The sequence below is a fragment of the Daphnia carinata genome, chromosome 10 (genome assembly GCF_022539665.2).
Source record: "Daphnia carinata strain CSIRO-1 chromosome 10, CSIRO_AGI_Dcar_HiC_V3, whole genome shotgun sequence".
In the NCBI taxonomy this organism is placed as follows: Eukaryota; Metazoa; Arthropoda; class Branchiopoda; order Diplostraca; family Daphniidae; genus Daphnia; species Daphnia carinata.
In genome coordinates this window covers 4,959,897-4,974,020 of record NC_081340.1, presented here as the reverse complement: position 1 = coordinate 4,974,020, position 14,124 = coordinate 4,959,897, and the positions used below count along the sequence as shown (strand labels likewise).

General features: G+C 41.1%; 5 protein-coding genes across 8 annotated transcripts; 4 read left to right on the top strand and 1 right to left on the bottom strand.

Moving 5' to 3' along the window:
- Positions 1-251: 251 nt before the first annotated feature.
- Positions 252-3,104, top strand: LOC130696454 (selenocysteine insertion sequence-binding protein 2-like). The gene is made up of 3 exons (XM_057519527.2): positions 252-417; positions 493-2,470; positions 2,528-3,104. The coding sequence occupies exons 1-3, from the start codon at positions 373-375 to the stop codon at positions 3,010-3,012; spliced, it is 2,508 nt and encodes an 835-aa protein (XP_057375510.1). The 5' UTR covers positions 252-372; the 3' UTR covers positions 3,013-3,104.
- Positions 3,086-7,433, bottom strand: LOC130696458 (thiamin pyrophosphokinase 1-like). Of its 4 annotated transcripts, none has more exons than XM_057519531.2 (5): positions 7,173-7,433; positions 4,009-4,227; positions 3,694-3,947; positions 3,367-3,625; positions 3,086-3,297 (listed from the first exon to the last, which is right to left on the bottom strand). In XM_057519531.2, exons 2-5 carry the CDS (start codon positions 4,217-4,219, stop codon positions 3,173-3,175), a joined length of 849 nt encoding a protein of 282 aa, XP_057375514.1. In that variant the 5' UTR covers positions 4,220-4,227; positions 7,173-7,433; the 3' UTR covers positions 3,086-3,172. The 4 variants fall into 4 exon arrangements, with proteins under 4 accessions (XP_057375514.1, XP_057375517.1, XP_057375515.1 ...); XM_057519534.2 differs by having other exon boundaries at positions 4,009-4,224; XM_057519532.2 differs by lacking the exon at positions 7,173-7,433 and adding an exon at positions 4,310-4,484.
- On the top strand, positions 4,972-7,299 carry LOC130696455 (thiamine transporter 1-like). Its single transcript, XM_057519528.2, is given in 8 exon segments — positions 4,972-4,989; positions 5,096-5,338; positions 5,420-5,590; positions 5,669-6,314; positions 6,388-6,580; positions 6,648-6,718; positions 6,721-6,788; positions 6,852-7,299. Coding segments are annotated over 7 exon segments (1,461 nt in total). The 5' UTR covers positions 4,972-4,989; positions 5,096-5,212; the 3' UTR covers positions 7,038-7,299.
- Positions 7,434-7,861: 428 nt separating the features above from the next.
- LOC130696451 (neurexin-4-like) lies at positions 7,862-14,067 on the top strand. Its single transcript, XM_057519524.2, has 7 exons — positions 7,862-8,045; positions 8,139-8,231; positions 9,383-9,579; positions 10,156-11,032; positions 11,100-12,505; positions 12,573-12,855; positions 12,930-14,067. Exons 1-7 carry the CDS (start codon positions 7,997-7,999, stop codon positions 13,799-13,801), a joined length of 3,777 nt encoding a protein of 1,258 aa, XP_057375507.1. The 5' UTR covers positions 7,862-7,996; the 3' UTR covers positions 13,802-14,067.
- On the top strand, positions 8,355-9,375 carry LOC132088397 (L-aminoadipate-semialdehyde dehydrogenase-phosphopantetheinyl transferase-like). The gene has a single exon (XM_059497283.1). It carries the CDS (start codon positions 8,387-8,389, stop codon positions 9,227-9,229), a length of 843 nt encoding a protein of 280 aa, XP_059353266.1. The 5' UTR covers positions 8,355-8,386; the 3' UTR covers positions 9,230-9,375.
- Positions 14,068-14,124: the final 57 nt, after the last annotated feature.

Genomic DNA, 14,124 nt, shown 5'->3' with positions numbered 1-14,124 from the left:
ACCTCATTTTTGAAATTCTCAGGTACGATCTGAATTAAAATTACGTACAGTATGTATACCAATTATGCAAGTTTTTAAAACGATACATAAGTAAATAGAAAGAGTCGGGCTTATTGTTGTCGGGCTTATTATTTTTATGCCTCCTATCAGTCACACCAGTGCATGCTACTTGTGATTTCAACGATAGATGGCAGCCATCTAGTTCTTCAGTGTAAACATTGTGCAAGATATTGAATCGAAGTGACTTGAGGACCACAAAAAAGTTGCTTTAATACAGTTAGAAATATACGCTCTTCTGTGTGTTTTGACTACCTTCTGCGTAATCCGTTGTCCTAAAAAAAAAGAATTCCTACATGTTAAATAGCAAATATTATGTCTCGACAGAATTATAGAAGACAATACTTGAATCATCCACAGGTATGTTTTGAATTAACTATGTAATTTGGAATTCCATTAAAAATTCGGGAGACAAATAATTTGAAATTACTGTAGGAAGCTTATTCTAGGGGAGGTCCAGCAGAGGCAGCATTTACTGAATTTTCGCAGCCATATGTGTATCCAGATCAAGGTTTTGAATATTATGGTGTTCCATATATTCCCAATATTCAAACATCAGAATCATATTGGTATAATGGTGGGCTAGATTACAATTATAGCACTATGGCTGCCACACCATCAATTATGGTGCCACCATTTCTTGCTACCCGAAGTATTTTTTCAGCTGATGCACCAGAGTTTGTCTCAAAACATTCTGCTCTAACTACAAATGGCAATAGTATGGATAATGCAGTACAACATCCTTCCATTAAAAAAAAGAAAAAGAAAAAGAAAAAAGCAACAAGTACTTCGTTGGCAACTTCAGATTTGCCATGTGATGACAATGAGGAAAAAACAAAAAACACACAAGGGTCTTCAATTGAAAAACAAGTATGCAATCCAGTACAACAAAGTCATCCAATAAAACTGGGATTGCCCAAATCAACCATAGAAGATAGAAGTCAACTGCCAGCAGATCATTCACAGATGCTACAAAAAATTCAGCCAATAAAAGAAGCTAAATCAGTTCGATTTCAAAAGACTTCAGAAGAAGAAAAAAAGGACGTTGAAGAAAAAAAAACAGAAATACTGGCTAAAAATAAATTGGTTAAAGAAGCCAAATCAGTACGATTTCAAGAAGTTTTGGGAGAAGACAAAAAAGATTTGAAAATAAAGAAACCAGAGATATTAACAAAAAGTGAACCTGTCAAAGAAGCCAAATCAGTTCGATTTCAAAAACCGTCAGGAGAAGAGAAAGAGCGCAGAGCAATAAATAATCCGAAGATGTCTAGTAAAAATGAATCATCAGGAGAAGCCCATTCTGGCACATGGTCTAAACCACTTTCAAAAGCTAACATATCACAGGAGTGCAGCAAAGGGACACTGAAAATGAGCTTCGCCGATAAGTTAAAATCAACTGTACCGACGAAGAGCCCATATCTGGATTGGAGAGATCAAAGAACTAATGCCGTCAATGCTCCTATCAAACCTAATCCAAATATCAATTTTTTTAGGGATGAAAATGCACATACCCAACAAGTAACAGTCACGGCAGCTGATGAAGCTTTCGATAATGATGGCTTTAAAACTGTATCAAGAAAGAAATCAAAAGACAAGAAACCTGAAACAATATCAGAAGAGGCGATAAAATCTTTACCGGATAGCAAACCTTGCGTATCAGCAGAAGCTGATGCAAAAAAGAAATTAGAAAAAGAACGGAAAAAAATTCGGGAAAAACAAAAGAAGAAACAAGCTAGAGAAGAGAAGCTGTTGGCTGAAAAACTTGCTCCAAAAGGTCAAAAGGTTACTATAATTACGCCCAAATTGATGGAACAGTTTTTGCAGTCGGGCCGAAGAACAGTTGGACCTAGTAAACCTGTGATGAAGCTGAACGAAGATATGTTCCCAGCTCTTGGAAAACGTGGTGCAACAGGCAATGTCTCAGAATCTGAATCTGAATGGGAAACCACCGAAATCGAAATAGTTCAAAAGGAACCAGTCGTAACCCAACGAAATGTCAAACGTTCCGATCCCATTGAGTTTGATTTAATGGCCTTAATTACAAAAAAGAACACAAAAAAGAAAACGACATCCGACAATTCCAAAAAGAATAAAAGTCGGCCAGGATTAGTCGCAAACGTACTCGACCGAAGTGCACCTACGTTGAGCAGAGGCAAAATCCGAAATAAGAAGCGAAAATTGAGTGAAATTCGTAAAGCGTTGCTTGCAGCGAAGGCTAAGAAGAAAATTGCCCATGAGAAAGAAGTACCTGTCGTTCGAACGAATGGAACCCGGCCACATGTTTTACACTCCAAAAAATTTCGCGAGTACTGCGACCAGATGTTGACAGATCAAATCGATTTGTTATCAAGAGACATGTTATACCACTTGAGAATGTTTCAAGATCGAGTGTACAAGAAGGATCCTATTAAAGGTACGTACACTAAGATTTTTTAAATACAATTTATTTATGGCATTTTAATTCCTGTAGCCCGGATGAAGAAACGGTTGGTGGCAGGCTTGCGAGAAGTGACCAAGCAAGTTGAAAGAAATCGTGTGAAAATCATCTTCCTTGCTCCAGATATTCAACGTTGTCCAGAGACGGGGGGCCTAGATGAGGCTGTGAAGCGATTACTTGATTCTGCACGCAGACTAGATTTACCGATCGTGTACGCCTTGTCACGTCGCAAACTAGGCCGCGTCCTTTTCAAGAAGGTACCAGTGTCTTGTTGTGGGATTCTTAACTACCAAGCCACAGAGGAAACCTGGAAGCAGCTTACTGAAGCTGTGACAGTTGCAAGAGAAAATTACCAACAGAAGCTTCAAGAGCTGGGTCTCGTAGGCGACGTAAAAGAAAAGGTCACGAAAGTAGACGATCCTTCCCATAATACAGCAGCTGTAGACGTCGAAAAGAAACCTGACCAAACAGATACTCTTCTAGAGTTAATGAAGTTAAGTCTGAAGAACTCACATTAACTGTCGTAATTTAGGCCATTTTCGCACTATTCTTCCCCACACGCCATTTGATGAAGACGAAGAGATGATGTAATTATACTATGAGCTGTTTATTTTTTGGTCAAATGATAGTCTTTTTCGTAGCAATCTGTGCACCAATGAAGCGAACGACTAGCACGCGTTATTTCCATGGCGGCAACGTCATGGTAAAAAGAATAGGGCGATCTGTCTCCAAAGTAACAGTTGCCTGATCCGTGAACTTGTTGGATGTTGAAATGAGGCCGCCAAACTCTAACTTCAGGCAATCTAGTAAAGAATAGCATTATAGCGTACGCCAACATTAGTAATGTTATTTCCTAACAAAATCAATAATACCCATATCCCATTTCAATCCTGACGATGTAACATAGGCAGGCTGTCCTAACGGGATCACGCCACAATGTTGATCGATTGTACGGTCATCAACATGTATTTTGTGTCGACCAGTGTGCAGAACCCAACTAATGGAGCTGTGCGTAAGCAGGTAAAGCGGTGCACTTCCTAGTATATCACGGGCTTTTTGCAGTGTATTGAGATTCGAAAGTATATGGTCCAATCGGCCAGTATTTTCACAAACCGCAATGACGGCATTCACCTATTAATAACAATGTCGCTTTAGTTATGAAGCCCTATAAAGCCGAAAAAATGTACCGGTAGTCATACCTTCATTTCGCGGGCAAGAAGCTCTGTGCTAAGTTCCTGAATGCATTTGGTAAAATCTGTTTCATCTTGATCAGGTGTGTGTATTACTTTAGCACCATGTGCTTGGTAATATTTTAGGCACTGTGTTTCTGCTGAATCAAAGTCTCCAGTCACAAGGTCGGGAATTGCATTGCTGAGGCCAATGTCATTTTCTATTCCTTCAGAAAATTGGAACCAGATGTTGGTGCCACCGTCTACAGTTGCTCGAATAGATGCTGATGCAGTGAAACAAAAGATGTTAATGAGAATTATTTTTGGTAACTGATGTAAACATACCTCTATTCCATATCATTACAGCAGTATCCTTACTAAATTCAATGGGTTGGTTGAGAATCAAAAGGGCATATTTGCTTCCTTTAGCTAGCAACTCTAAGGGATACCATTCAATGACATCACTAGCAACCTTAAAGGAAGCCCAATGAACTGCTTTAAATGGAGCAGAGAGAAGGAAATGGCCAAGCCTGAATGCATCACTGATCAATTTCATTCCACCTACTGGGGAAAAAAACGAATTCCATATAGCTTTTTGGAAATTTAAATGTTCCCGGTATCAAATTTCACGATTACGCTGCGCTACCTTATCAATGACAATGCATGCGGAATACTGGGATTTGAACGGACAAGCTTCAAAAGGCTCAGTATGTATAGATGCATTCACTTAAAAAGGCTCAGTATGTATAGATGCATTCACTTAAAAAGCTTAACGATGAAAGTTTCTTATTTTCTTTCACGTCTTTAACGTGTACATATTATAACTTGTGAATGAAATCATAAATACACAGACTGCAGCGTCCTCACTCTCAATTAAATTTCCAGCACGCGACCCATGCCTGCATTGTTGTTGTTGATGAAACATTTAACTACTGTACAATCAGACTATTGTTGTCCTAAATTGGAAAATTCCTCATATAAGAACTTTGTTAGGCTAATTCACTAGTATATAATTAGCCAAAGGATTTAATAACTGGCTTTTATATCTTTTCCTGATCAAATAAAATTCTGCCCTTATTGGTAATGTTATTATGCTAACAATAATTACATAAATAAAAAATTTTGCGACATCCATGTTTTTTTTCAGTTGGCAACGTAGGACTAGCCAATTTGATCGTGTGACAACATGACAACATACCTAAAAGATGAACAATAGAAAATTCTCCCGCCAATTCTTCGTTTTTGTAAAAAACGAAGAAAAACATGGATACGCATCCATGCATAGTTAACTATTACATCGGGATGTCTTCACAGCATTTCGAAACTGTAAATCTTTTGCCTTATCTACTACCGAACGCACTTTGGACTTGAGTCGCAAATAAAGTTTATACATTTAAGGAAGTTTGTTTCCCTCTTTATTTGTAATCTGTAGAACCTCCCAAATAACAATAGGGTCACTTACATACAACGCGATATGACTTTGGTAACATGGATTCAAACAAATAGAGCTATGAGAGCATTGCACTATAAACTTTTCCTGTGAAACAAAATGGAAAAATGGCTGGGACCCTGTTTGTTGCTGAGTGCTTTTGGGTTTTTGAAAGAGTTCCGCCCTTCAGAACCATTTGTTACAGAGTTCTTAGTTGGAACTTGGAAAAATTTTACAGTGGAGCAGGTATTGAAGCATTAATATGTTAGCCTTATTTATCATTGGAATATTCAGTGCAATTTATGTACATTTCATTCATTACTGTAGGTAATGCAAGAAATTTACCCTGTTTGGACTTATTCATACTTAGCCATTCTGTTTGTGGTCTTCATTATAACTGACCTTTTACTATATAAACCAGTTGTAATTTTTGAAGGAATCTCCTTAGTTATTACTTGGTGTTTACTCATATGGGGAGATGGTATCCCTGCTATGCAAGTATAGAAAAAACCCTTTTTAAAACTGCAAACCATATGTATATTACTAATTTTTTGTTACTTCTGGTCAAACATGTAGGCGGTAGAATTTGTGTATGCTGCCTCTACAGCTAGCAAAGTAGCGTATAGTACATACATCTACACTCAAGTGCCTGTGGCCAAATTTCAAATTGTTACAGCATATACGAAAGCTGCCTTGCTTACAGGGCGTTGCTTTGCTGGGGTATTAGGCCAAATTCTTGTTGCTACTGGCACCTGTGACTACCTTGCATTGAACTACATCTCCCTGGGTTTCGTGTCATGTTCGACAGTGGTTGCTTTTTTTCTTCCAAGTGTGTCACGTTCTATTTACTTCCACCGTAGAAAACCACGAGAACGCAGTCTAAATGGTCAGCCAGCTCAGTTAGAGGCACCTAATGAACTGCACTCCTGTCAGGATCGAGACGAAATTCCAAGTTCAGGGAAATTAATTCAGGCCTTAACTTCTGTGGACGATACGAACCAAACCAACAAATGTACAAAAACTTCTGTGTGTCTTCTATTTTGGGAAGATTTCACAACTGCATTTTCTGATGTTTACACGCTGAAATGGTCTTTGTGGTGGGCTTTCGCAACGTGCGGTTTCTTTCAGGTGGTCAATTACATTCAGCCGCTATGGGAAGCTTTAGATTCTGAATCAGAGAACGTGTACAATGGTGGGGTTGAGGCTTTACACGCATTCTTAGGTACTGAGCAAATAGCATACCACGATAATGTTAGTTATTGTAGTTGACTCTTGATTACCATTTATTTTTTCAGGCGCCCTGACTACGTTGGCCGTTGGATATCTTTCTATTGACTGGTCTGTGTATGGCGAACCAGTAATTGCCGTAATTTCTCTTTTCGAAGGAGCGATGCTGTTTGTGGCCGGCAATACGGATATACTTTGGATAACATATGCAACATATATTGCATTCTGCTTATCTTATAGAATTCTCATTACCATCGCAAGGTTATTTTCTGTTAATCTAATTTTGCGGCACAGTAAAAATCATTGTTTTGTATTTCATTATTCACAGTTCGGAAGTGGCCAAAGGACTGAAGCGAGAAAGTTACGGATTCATCTTTGGATTTAACACTTTTTTGGCCTTACTTTTCAAGCAATTCTCACTCTCTGTGTTACAGATGGTGTTGGTTTAGCACTCGATCCTCAATCACAGGTATATAAGAATCGGAAAATTATCGTTATACCCGTCGTCTTATTAACCTACGCGTTATGATAGTTCAAGATATATGGTGGCTATTTTGGTGTGCTGGGAACGATTTTTTCGGCTATGGCAGCGTACAATATCTTTCGAAACAGATCTAGAGAGTACGTTTCAAAAAAAATTTGCGCCCAACATGTCCCATTTGGTCACCCGGCGATGGACATTTCTGCCAATAATCGCGTTTTAAACTTAAAAGATTAAAATCCATATCTGCCACCTAAAACCCAAGGTTCGCTCTTATTCGCTGATAAGCTAATTGACAATTTCAATAGTTCTGGAGTAAAACCAAAACTATTTAGTTTGAAGAAACCAAGGGAAATTTCTGTTGTGACTCACCAAAAAGTACTTGTCCCTAGTCGATTGAATAACACTTTAGAAATAACGCTCTTCAAAACAAACGTGTCAGTCGAATGGTTGACTGCGTAAACACAATAAGCTGATGAAAATCCCAAGGTCAAAATCCGACAGTTACCCAATTTTTAGGGTCTCAGTGAACTTTGAAGCCAAGGATAGATTTGATAAGCAAGTCTAGTCGTTCAGCGATGAACAACTAATCAGCATCGAGGACGACAAGCTAGACACGTTTTGTAGACTAGGCAAACACCCGATTTAAGGCTTAAAGTAGCTTGGTAGTGCATTTTGCGTGCTGTCCTAAACATGAAAACGGTTAACCAGTTGAATGCTGTTTTCACAGTTCAACTCCTTGTGGTGATTATTTTAGGTGACCCGCGATCAATGTAGAAAAAAGGGAAAAAAAAAATACATTGTGTTCGACCTTGTCTCAATTTTCTGTAGAGTTTCTTTTCGATCTTTTAATTTGCTTAGTTGGAAAATGCTACTAACAGTGAAAGTGTGAAGTTTTTCTTTTTATTGATATTAGCTGTTTTGTTTTAGTTTCGATGTTTTTATATTTTTTTACGGCATTTTTTGAACTTTTGGCGCCAACACGAAAACTGGCAACATCTGGTTTCTCAACTTCTTTTCCTTTGAAACCTTTAACCAAAAGTAACGACTAGTTGAAAACAGACGCTTTTGACACACCACGCAGGTACGCAGGGTGGGGCATGAGGTTAATATCAGTGATGTTTTAATTTCAGTGAAGTGATTTGATTGCCCAGACCGATTAGGCAATTTGTGTTGCTAAAATATAAGCTTGGGAAATGAGGGCGATCGTATTTATTGTTTCATTTTGCACTTTTTGCTATGCAGGTAAGCCAAGTTGTCTACTACATCTTGTCTGGATATGGCATAAGAGTTAAAGTGGAAATTCCCCATTTGATGTAATTATGGTTTCTTTCACAGATGTTTGCATTTACCCATTAATCAATGAGCAAACAAAAATGACTGCCACATCATCTATGCCTGGTAGAGGTGCAGAGAATGCCCGATTACTTGGTAGGTTATTTTCCAGATCAGTTCATTGTCTTACTAATCCCTAGAGGTGTTGGTTTCAGGTTGCTGAGCTTCTTAGATGCTTTTGGGTCTCACTACTCACATTCTTCTTTCTCATTTCCTTTTTAATGAAATATTTATTTCTAGGATTGTTCTAAATGCTGAAAATGAGCAAAAGTGAGGTCCGGTGGGCTGTTAACATTGCCAAGTGGAGGCCATGTGGTGTTGAGTGGTCTAAGGCATTGAGTGTGATCCAAGAAAAAGAACGGGAAAGGATATGCAGATTCACCTTTAAGAGGGATGCCAAAGCCTCCTTGGTTGGCCAGCTAATGTTACACAAGCTCATCAGGGAAACACTACAAATTCCCAATGAAGAAGTTCAGTTTGAAAGAACAGAGAAAGGGAAACCCTTCCTTCCTAAATTAGCTCTACCGTATCAATTCAACGTCTCACATCAAGGAGCCTATACTGTTGTTGCGGCTTCGTCTTCCACTGAGTTGTTGGGGGTAGATATCATGCGTATCGATGACGAGAGGTTCGAAGAGGAAACAAAACTCCAGGATTTCTTTTACACTATGAGACGCCAGTTCACCTACCGTGAATGGAAAAATATTCGTCATGGAAACCGGAAGGAACAGCTGAAGAATTTTTACAGACATTGGTGTTTGAAAGAAAGCTATGTGAAAGCTGTCGGGGTTGGCATAGGGATGAATTTGCTAAGTCTCGATTTCAATGTTAACGAACCGATTTCCGGTATCGTCACGTCGACTTCACTGGGGATAGACGGTAAACTTGAAGAATCTTGGAGATTTGAAGAGCAACTCCTCGATGAAGAACATTGCGTGTGTGTTGCTCTTAAATTAGGCAAGAGTGCCCCTCAGCCTTTCCAACTTATTCAGTTAAAAGATTTATATCTACCGAATTGTCGTGAACTGCCAAACCATGAGAAGGTGGCAACGGATTTCGAGATGAAAGAAGAGGAACCTCAGATCTGGAGATAATTGCCTTTTTCGTCTTAAAAGCTTTTCCCTCTTTTTTTTTTTGGTGATGGGCCTATTTTAGTATAGCTGCTTTTTCATACTAACCCCGAGCAAAAACAAATTACAATGGCAAGCAAAGAAAATGGATCTAACTTATCGAGATCACACGATTAGGCGGAAGTGCATGGACAGCAAAAAATCAGGACTTCAGCCAATTCCTCACACTGGATCTTGGCGACATCATGAACGTGACCGGTATAGCCACCCAGGGTCGAAATTCTCCTAAAGAATATGTGATGGAATATGGAATCAGCTACGGCTCCAATGGGCTCGATTATGCAGACTACCGTGAAGTCGACGGCAGTACAAAGGTATCTTAGCCTCAATGTCATGTATGTGACTAATGCACTTGAACGATTTATTTAGGTTTGATGGATTTCTCGCTGACATCTTCGGTAGTCAAGAAGTGTACATAACTGAATAGTTCTAATTACAGGTCCCTCGGCATGGCAAGCTGCCATAAATAACTATTATCAATCCATCACCATTGAGCTGAATGGTAGATACAATATTTGTGGAGTAGCCACCCAAGGCAGACATGGGTCTTCCGAATTTGTCTCCGAATATTACGTTCTTTCATCCGACGACGGTCAAACTTGGATAACCTACCAATCAGATTATGGACAAGACCAGGTGTAGCGTTGCGCCCGTTTATTGATTGCGCCCCGTTTCGTGCTTGATTTTGACTTTTGTTTATTCAATTGGTTTTAATTTTCAGTTGGAATCCATCATTTTGTTGCTCTAGTTAGGTTCTACCACTAGGTTTGCAGCATTTCGTTTTTGTTTGCTCATCAGTTATCGATTACGATTTTTGTTTTTCTCGTATTCATATTTTTTGCATATTATTTCATCTTCTGAAACTAATTGTTATCAAAATTGTTTCCTAGATGTTCAAGGGCAACACGGACGGCGATGGGATCCGGCGGAACCGCTTCGAAACCCCCATCATCGCTCAGTACATACGCATTAATCCCACCCGTTGGAATGATCGTATCGCCATGCGAGTCGAGCTTTATGGCTGTCCCTATGTGGCTGATGTACTCTACTTTAATGGAACGGCTCTGCTCCAACGCAATTTGGAAAACGACCCTATTACGTCGCGACGGGACAGCATTCAGCTTCGCTTTCGTACCAATCGAGCTGACGGAGTGCTACTTTACAGCCGAGGCAGCCAAGGCGACATTTTTGCCTTGCAGCTGGTTAATAATAGAATGCTGCTTAATATTGACTTGGGCGCTGGTCTATTGACTAGCCTCTCAGTTGGCAGCTTGTTGGATGATAATCTTTGGCACGATGTTCGAATCCTCCGCAATCGTCGTGAAGTAGTCTTCACTGTTGACCGCGTCATGATCCGCGAAAAAGTCAAGGGTGACTATGCCCAGCTGGACCTTAACCACAACCTGTACATCGGAGGCGTGCCCAACGTTCAAGAAGGCCTTGTCGTGACGCAAAACTTCACCGGATGTATTGAGAATATGTATTTAAACTACACCAACGTCATCCAAGCTGTCAAGGATTACCGTCATGAAGACTATTACAAATACCAACGAGTTCAGGCACTGAGCTCATGTCCCCAGGAACCTATCGTGCCAATAACTTTCTTGACTGCCAACTCTTATGCCAAACTGCCTGGATATGAAGGAGTTAGCTCGCTTAACTTATCTTTAGACTTCCGTACGTTCGAGGAAAATGGGCTCCTTGCCTACCATCGTTTCACTTCACCCGGCTTTGTCAAACTTTTTATCGAAACTGGCAAAATTAAAGGTATTTTTCAAATGCTATCTGGTTAAACCTTCCTGAAATAATTCTCTTTTCTTTCTTGGGTTTATAGTTGAAATTGCTGCAGAAAATGTACCTAAAGTGACCCTTGACAACTTTGGAACGGATCTCCTTAATGACGGTCGTTGGCATCGAGTCATCTTGACGCTTGCTACCAATTCCATGGTGTTGAGCGTTGATGGTCGACCAATGAAAACGGTGCGCCTCATGTCCTTCCGAACCGGTTCAAACTACTTAATTGGTGGTGGCGTTCCTGGCACTGCTGGATTCATCGGTTGCATGCGTCAAATTAACGTCGATGGGCATTACAAGAGCCCTCTCAACTGGAAAGATGAAGAGTTTTGCTGTAAAGGCGAAATGGTGTTTGACGCCTGCCAGATGATTGATCGCTGCAACCCTAATCCATGTGAGCACGGCGGAGTATGCAAGCAAACATCTGAAGAATTCTATTGTGACTGCGCTGGAACGGGTTATGCCGGAGCTGTTTGTCACATGTCGGCTAATTCGGTCTCGTGTGAAAGTTTCCGACAATCTGGAGCCAACGCCAGCCCAGTCGATATCAACATCGATGTGGACGGAAGCGGCCCACTACGCGCCTTCCCTGTCACTTGCGAGTTTTTCAGTGACGGCCGAACCTACACCTATGTTGGACACAAGAACGATCAAACAACTGCCGTCAACGGATTTGAAGCTCCAGGCAGCTTCGTTCAAGACATCTCCTATAATGCTGATGTCGATCAAATGGAAATTTTGATGAACCGTTCCTACACTTGTCGCCAGCGACTCCGTTACGAATGCCGCCGGTCTCGTTTGCTTAACACACCTTCACCGGAAACGCAAGAATTCAGACCCTTCAGCTGGTGGATGTCGAGGCAGAACCAGCGAATGGATTACTGGGCTGGCGCCTTACCTGGTTCCCGCAAATGTGAATGCGGTATCCGTGGAAGTTGCGTCGATCGCACGAAGTGGTGCAACTGCGACGCTGCGTTGGAAACATGGACGGCCGATGAAGGAGAAATTTTAGACAAGGAATATCTTCCTGTCCGCCAATTACGATTCGGAGATACTGGCACTCCCCTCGACGACAAGGAAGGAAAATATACTTTAGGTCCCTTGCTTTGCGAAGGTGACGTATTGTATGACAACGTCGTAACTTTCCGAGTGGCTGATGCCACCATCGACTTTCCCACCTTTGATATGGGTCATAGTGGTGATTTGACGTTTGAATTCAAGACCACCGTGCAAAATGCCGTTTTGATTCACAGCAAAGGACCGAACGATTTTATCAAAGTGTCCATCTCCGGTGGTGACACATTGCAGTTTGAGTATCAAGCTGGATCTGGAGCTCGTACTGTAACTGTTGAAACATCGAACAAGTTGAGCGACAACCAGTGGCATTCCGTTTCTATCGAACGTAATCGCAAGGAAGCTCGAATGATTGTTGATGGAGCCCTTAAGGTATGGAAGCTATTTCACAGTTCAAATTTGATGATGTTGTGTTAACGTTCTTTAATTGTTTTGCTAGTCACAAATACGAGAGCCTCCTGGACCGATCAGAGCAATGCTTTTGACTTCTCCCCTTGTAATCGGTGCCACCGTGGACTACCGCGATGGTTTTGTGGGCTGCATGCGCGGTCTCATGGTTAACGGGCGGCATTTGGACATGAGGGCGGCTGCCCTGGCTGGCCTTTATGGTATTGGCATCGGTTGCACTGGGAAATGCGACAGCAATCCGTGTCTTAACAATGGAACATGCCATGAAAAGTACGACAGCTACATTTGCGATTGTCGGTTCACATCATTCAAGGGTACTTCAATCCATTTCCTTCTCCGGTTGCTCCGGTTTTAATATTTCCGGGGATTTTCCCTCTCTTTCCTATAGGTCCTATTTGCGCTGATGAAATTGGCGTTAACATGCAGAGCAATTACATGATTCAATACGATTTTGCTGGATCATATAAATCGACTCTCGCTGAAAAGATCCGCGTCGGATTCACCACCACCGATCCTAAGGGCATTCTTATGGGTCTTTATTCTGACATCAGCAAAGAATATTTGACGCTGCAAGTGTCGAATAGTGGCCATCTGCGTCTGGTCTTCGACTTTGGATTTGAACGTCGTGAAATTATCTTTGAAGACCAGAATTTCGCTACTGGTCAGTTCCACGACGTACGTATCCGACGAGAAGAGTCAGGCACTCGGGTTGTTATGGAAGTAGACAGTTACGAACCCCGTTCCTTTACATACAAAATTAATCCTTCAGCCGATGCCCAGTTTAACAATATCCAACACCTTTACCTGGGTCGCAACAGAACCATGACAGAGGGCTTCATTGGTTGCATTTCTCGTGTTGAGTTCGATGATATCTATCCACTCAAGTGGTTGTTCCAGCAAAATCCACCTCCCAACATCAAGAAAGAGCCCAGCTCCATTTCGGAAGACTTTTGCGGTATTGAGCCTGTCACCAACCCACCGGATGTTCGTGAGACCCGACCCCCGCCTATTGTAGATGAAGATAAACTCCAGGAATTTTATCCACCAGCACATTCAGCTATTTTGGGCGCCATTCTGGCTGTCCTCTTCATTGCACTTGTCTGTATGGCTATTCTAATCGGACGTTACATGTCCCGTCATAAGGGCGACTACGTTACGCAAGAAGACAAGGGTGCAGAGTACGCGCCCGACGAGCACTTTGCCGTCATGCACGCTGCTACTGGCCATCAAGTCCAACAGAAGAAGGAAATTTTTATCTAGGCCGTCGGTATCATTTGGAAGAAAGCAACAATAAAGCGAAGAATAACATTTGCGTCAGTTTTGTTATCTTGGTTGACTTTTCCGTCCTTTTCTGTGAATCTCACGTGCAGTTTTCCCCATTTTTTTAAGCCATCACGTTTTATTACATTTACATTTCCCCCATATGATTGTGATCGCTAGTTCGATTTTCTTATCTTTTACATTACAGTAGTGTGTATGTCCATTACATTGTCGGAGATGAGGAAATAGAATTCTTTTGTTACCGATTATATAAAAAAATGTATGACTAAAACCACGTAAAAGGGGTTTCAATCTATCACGAG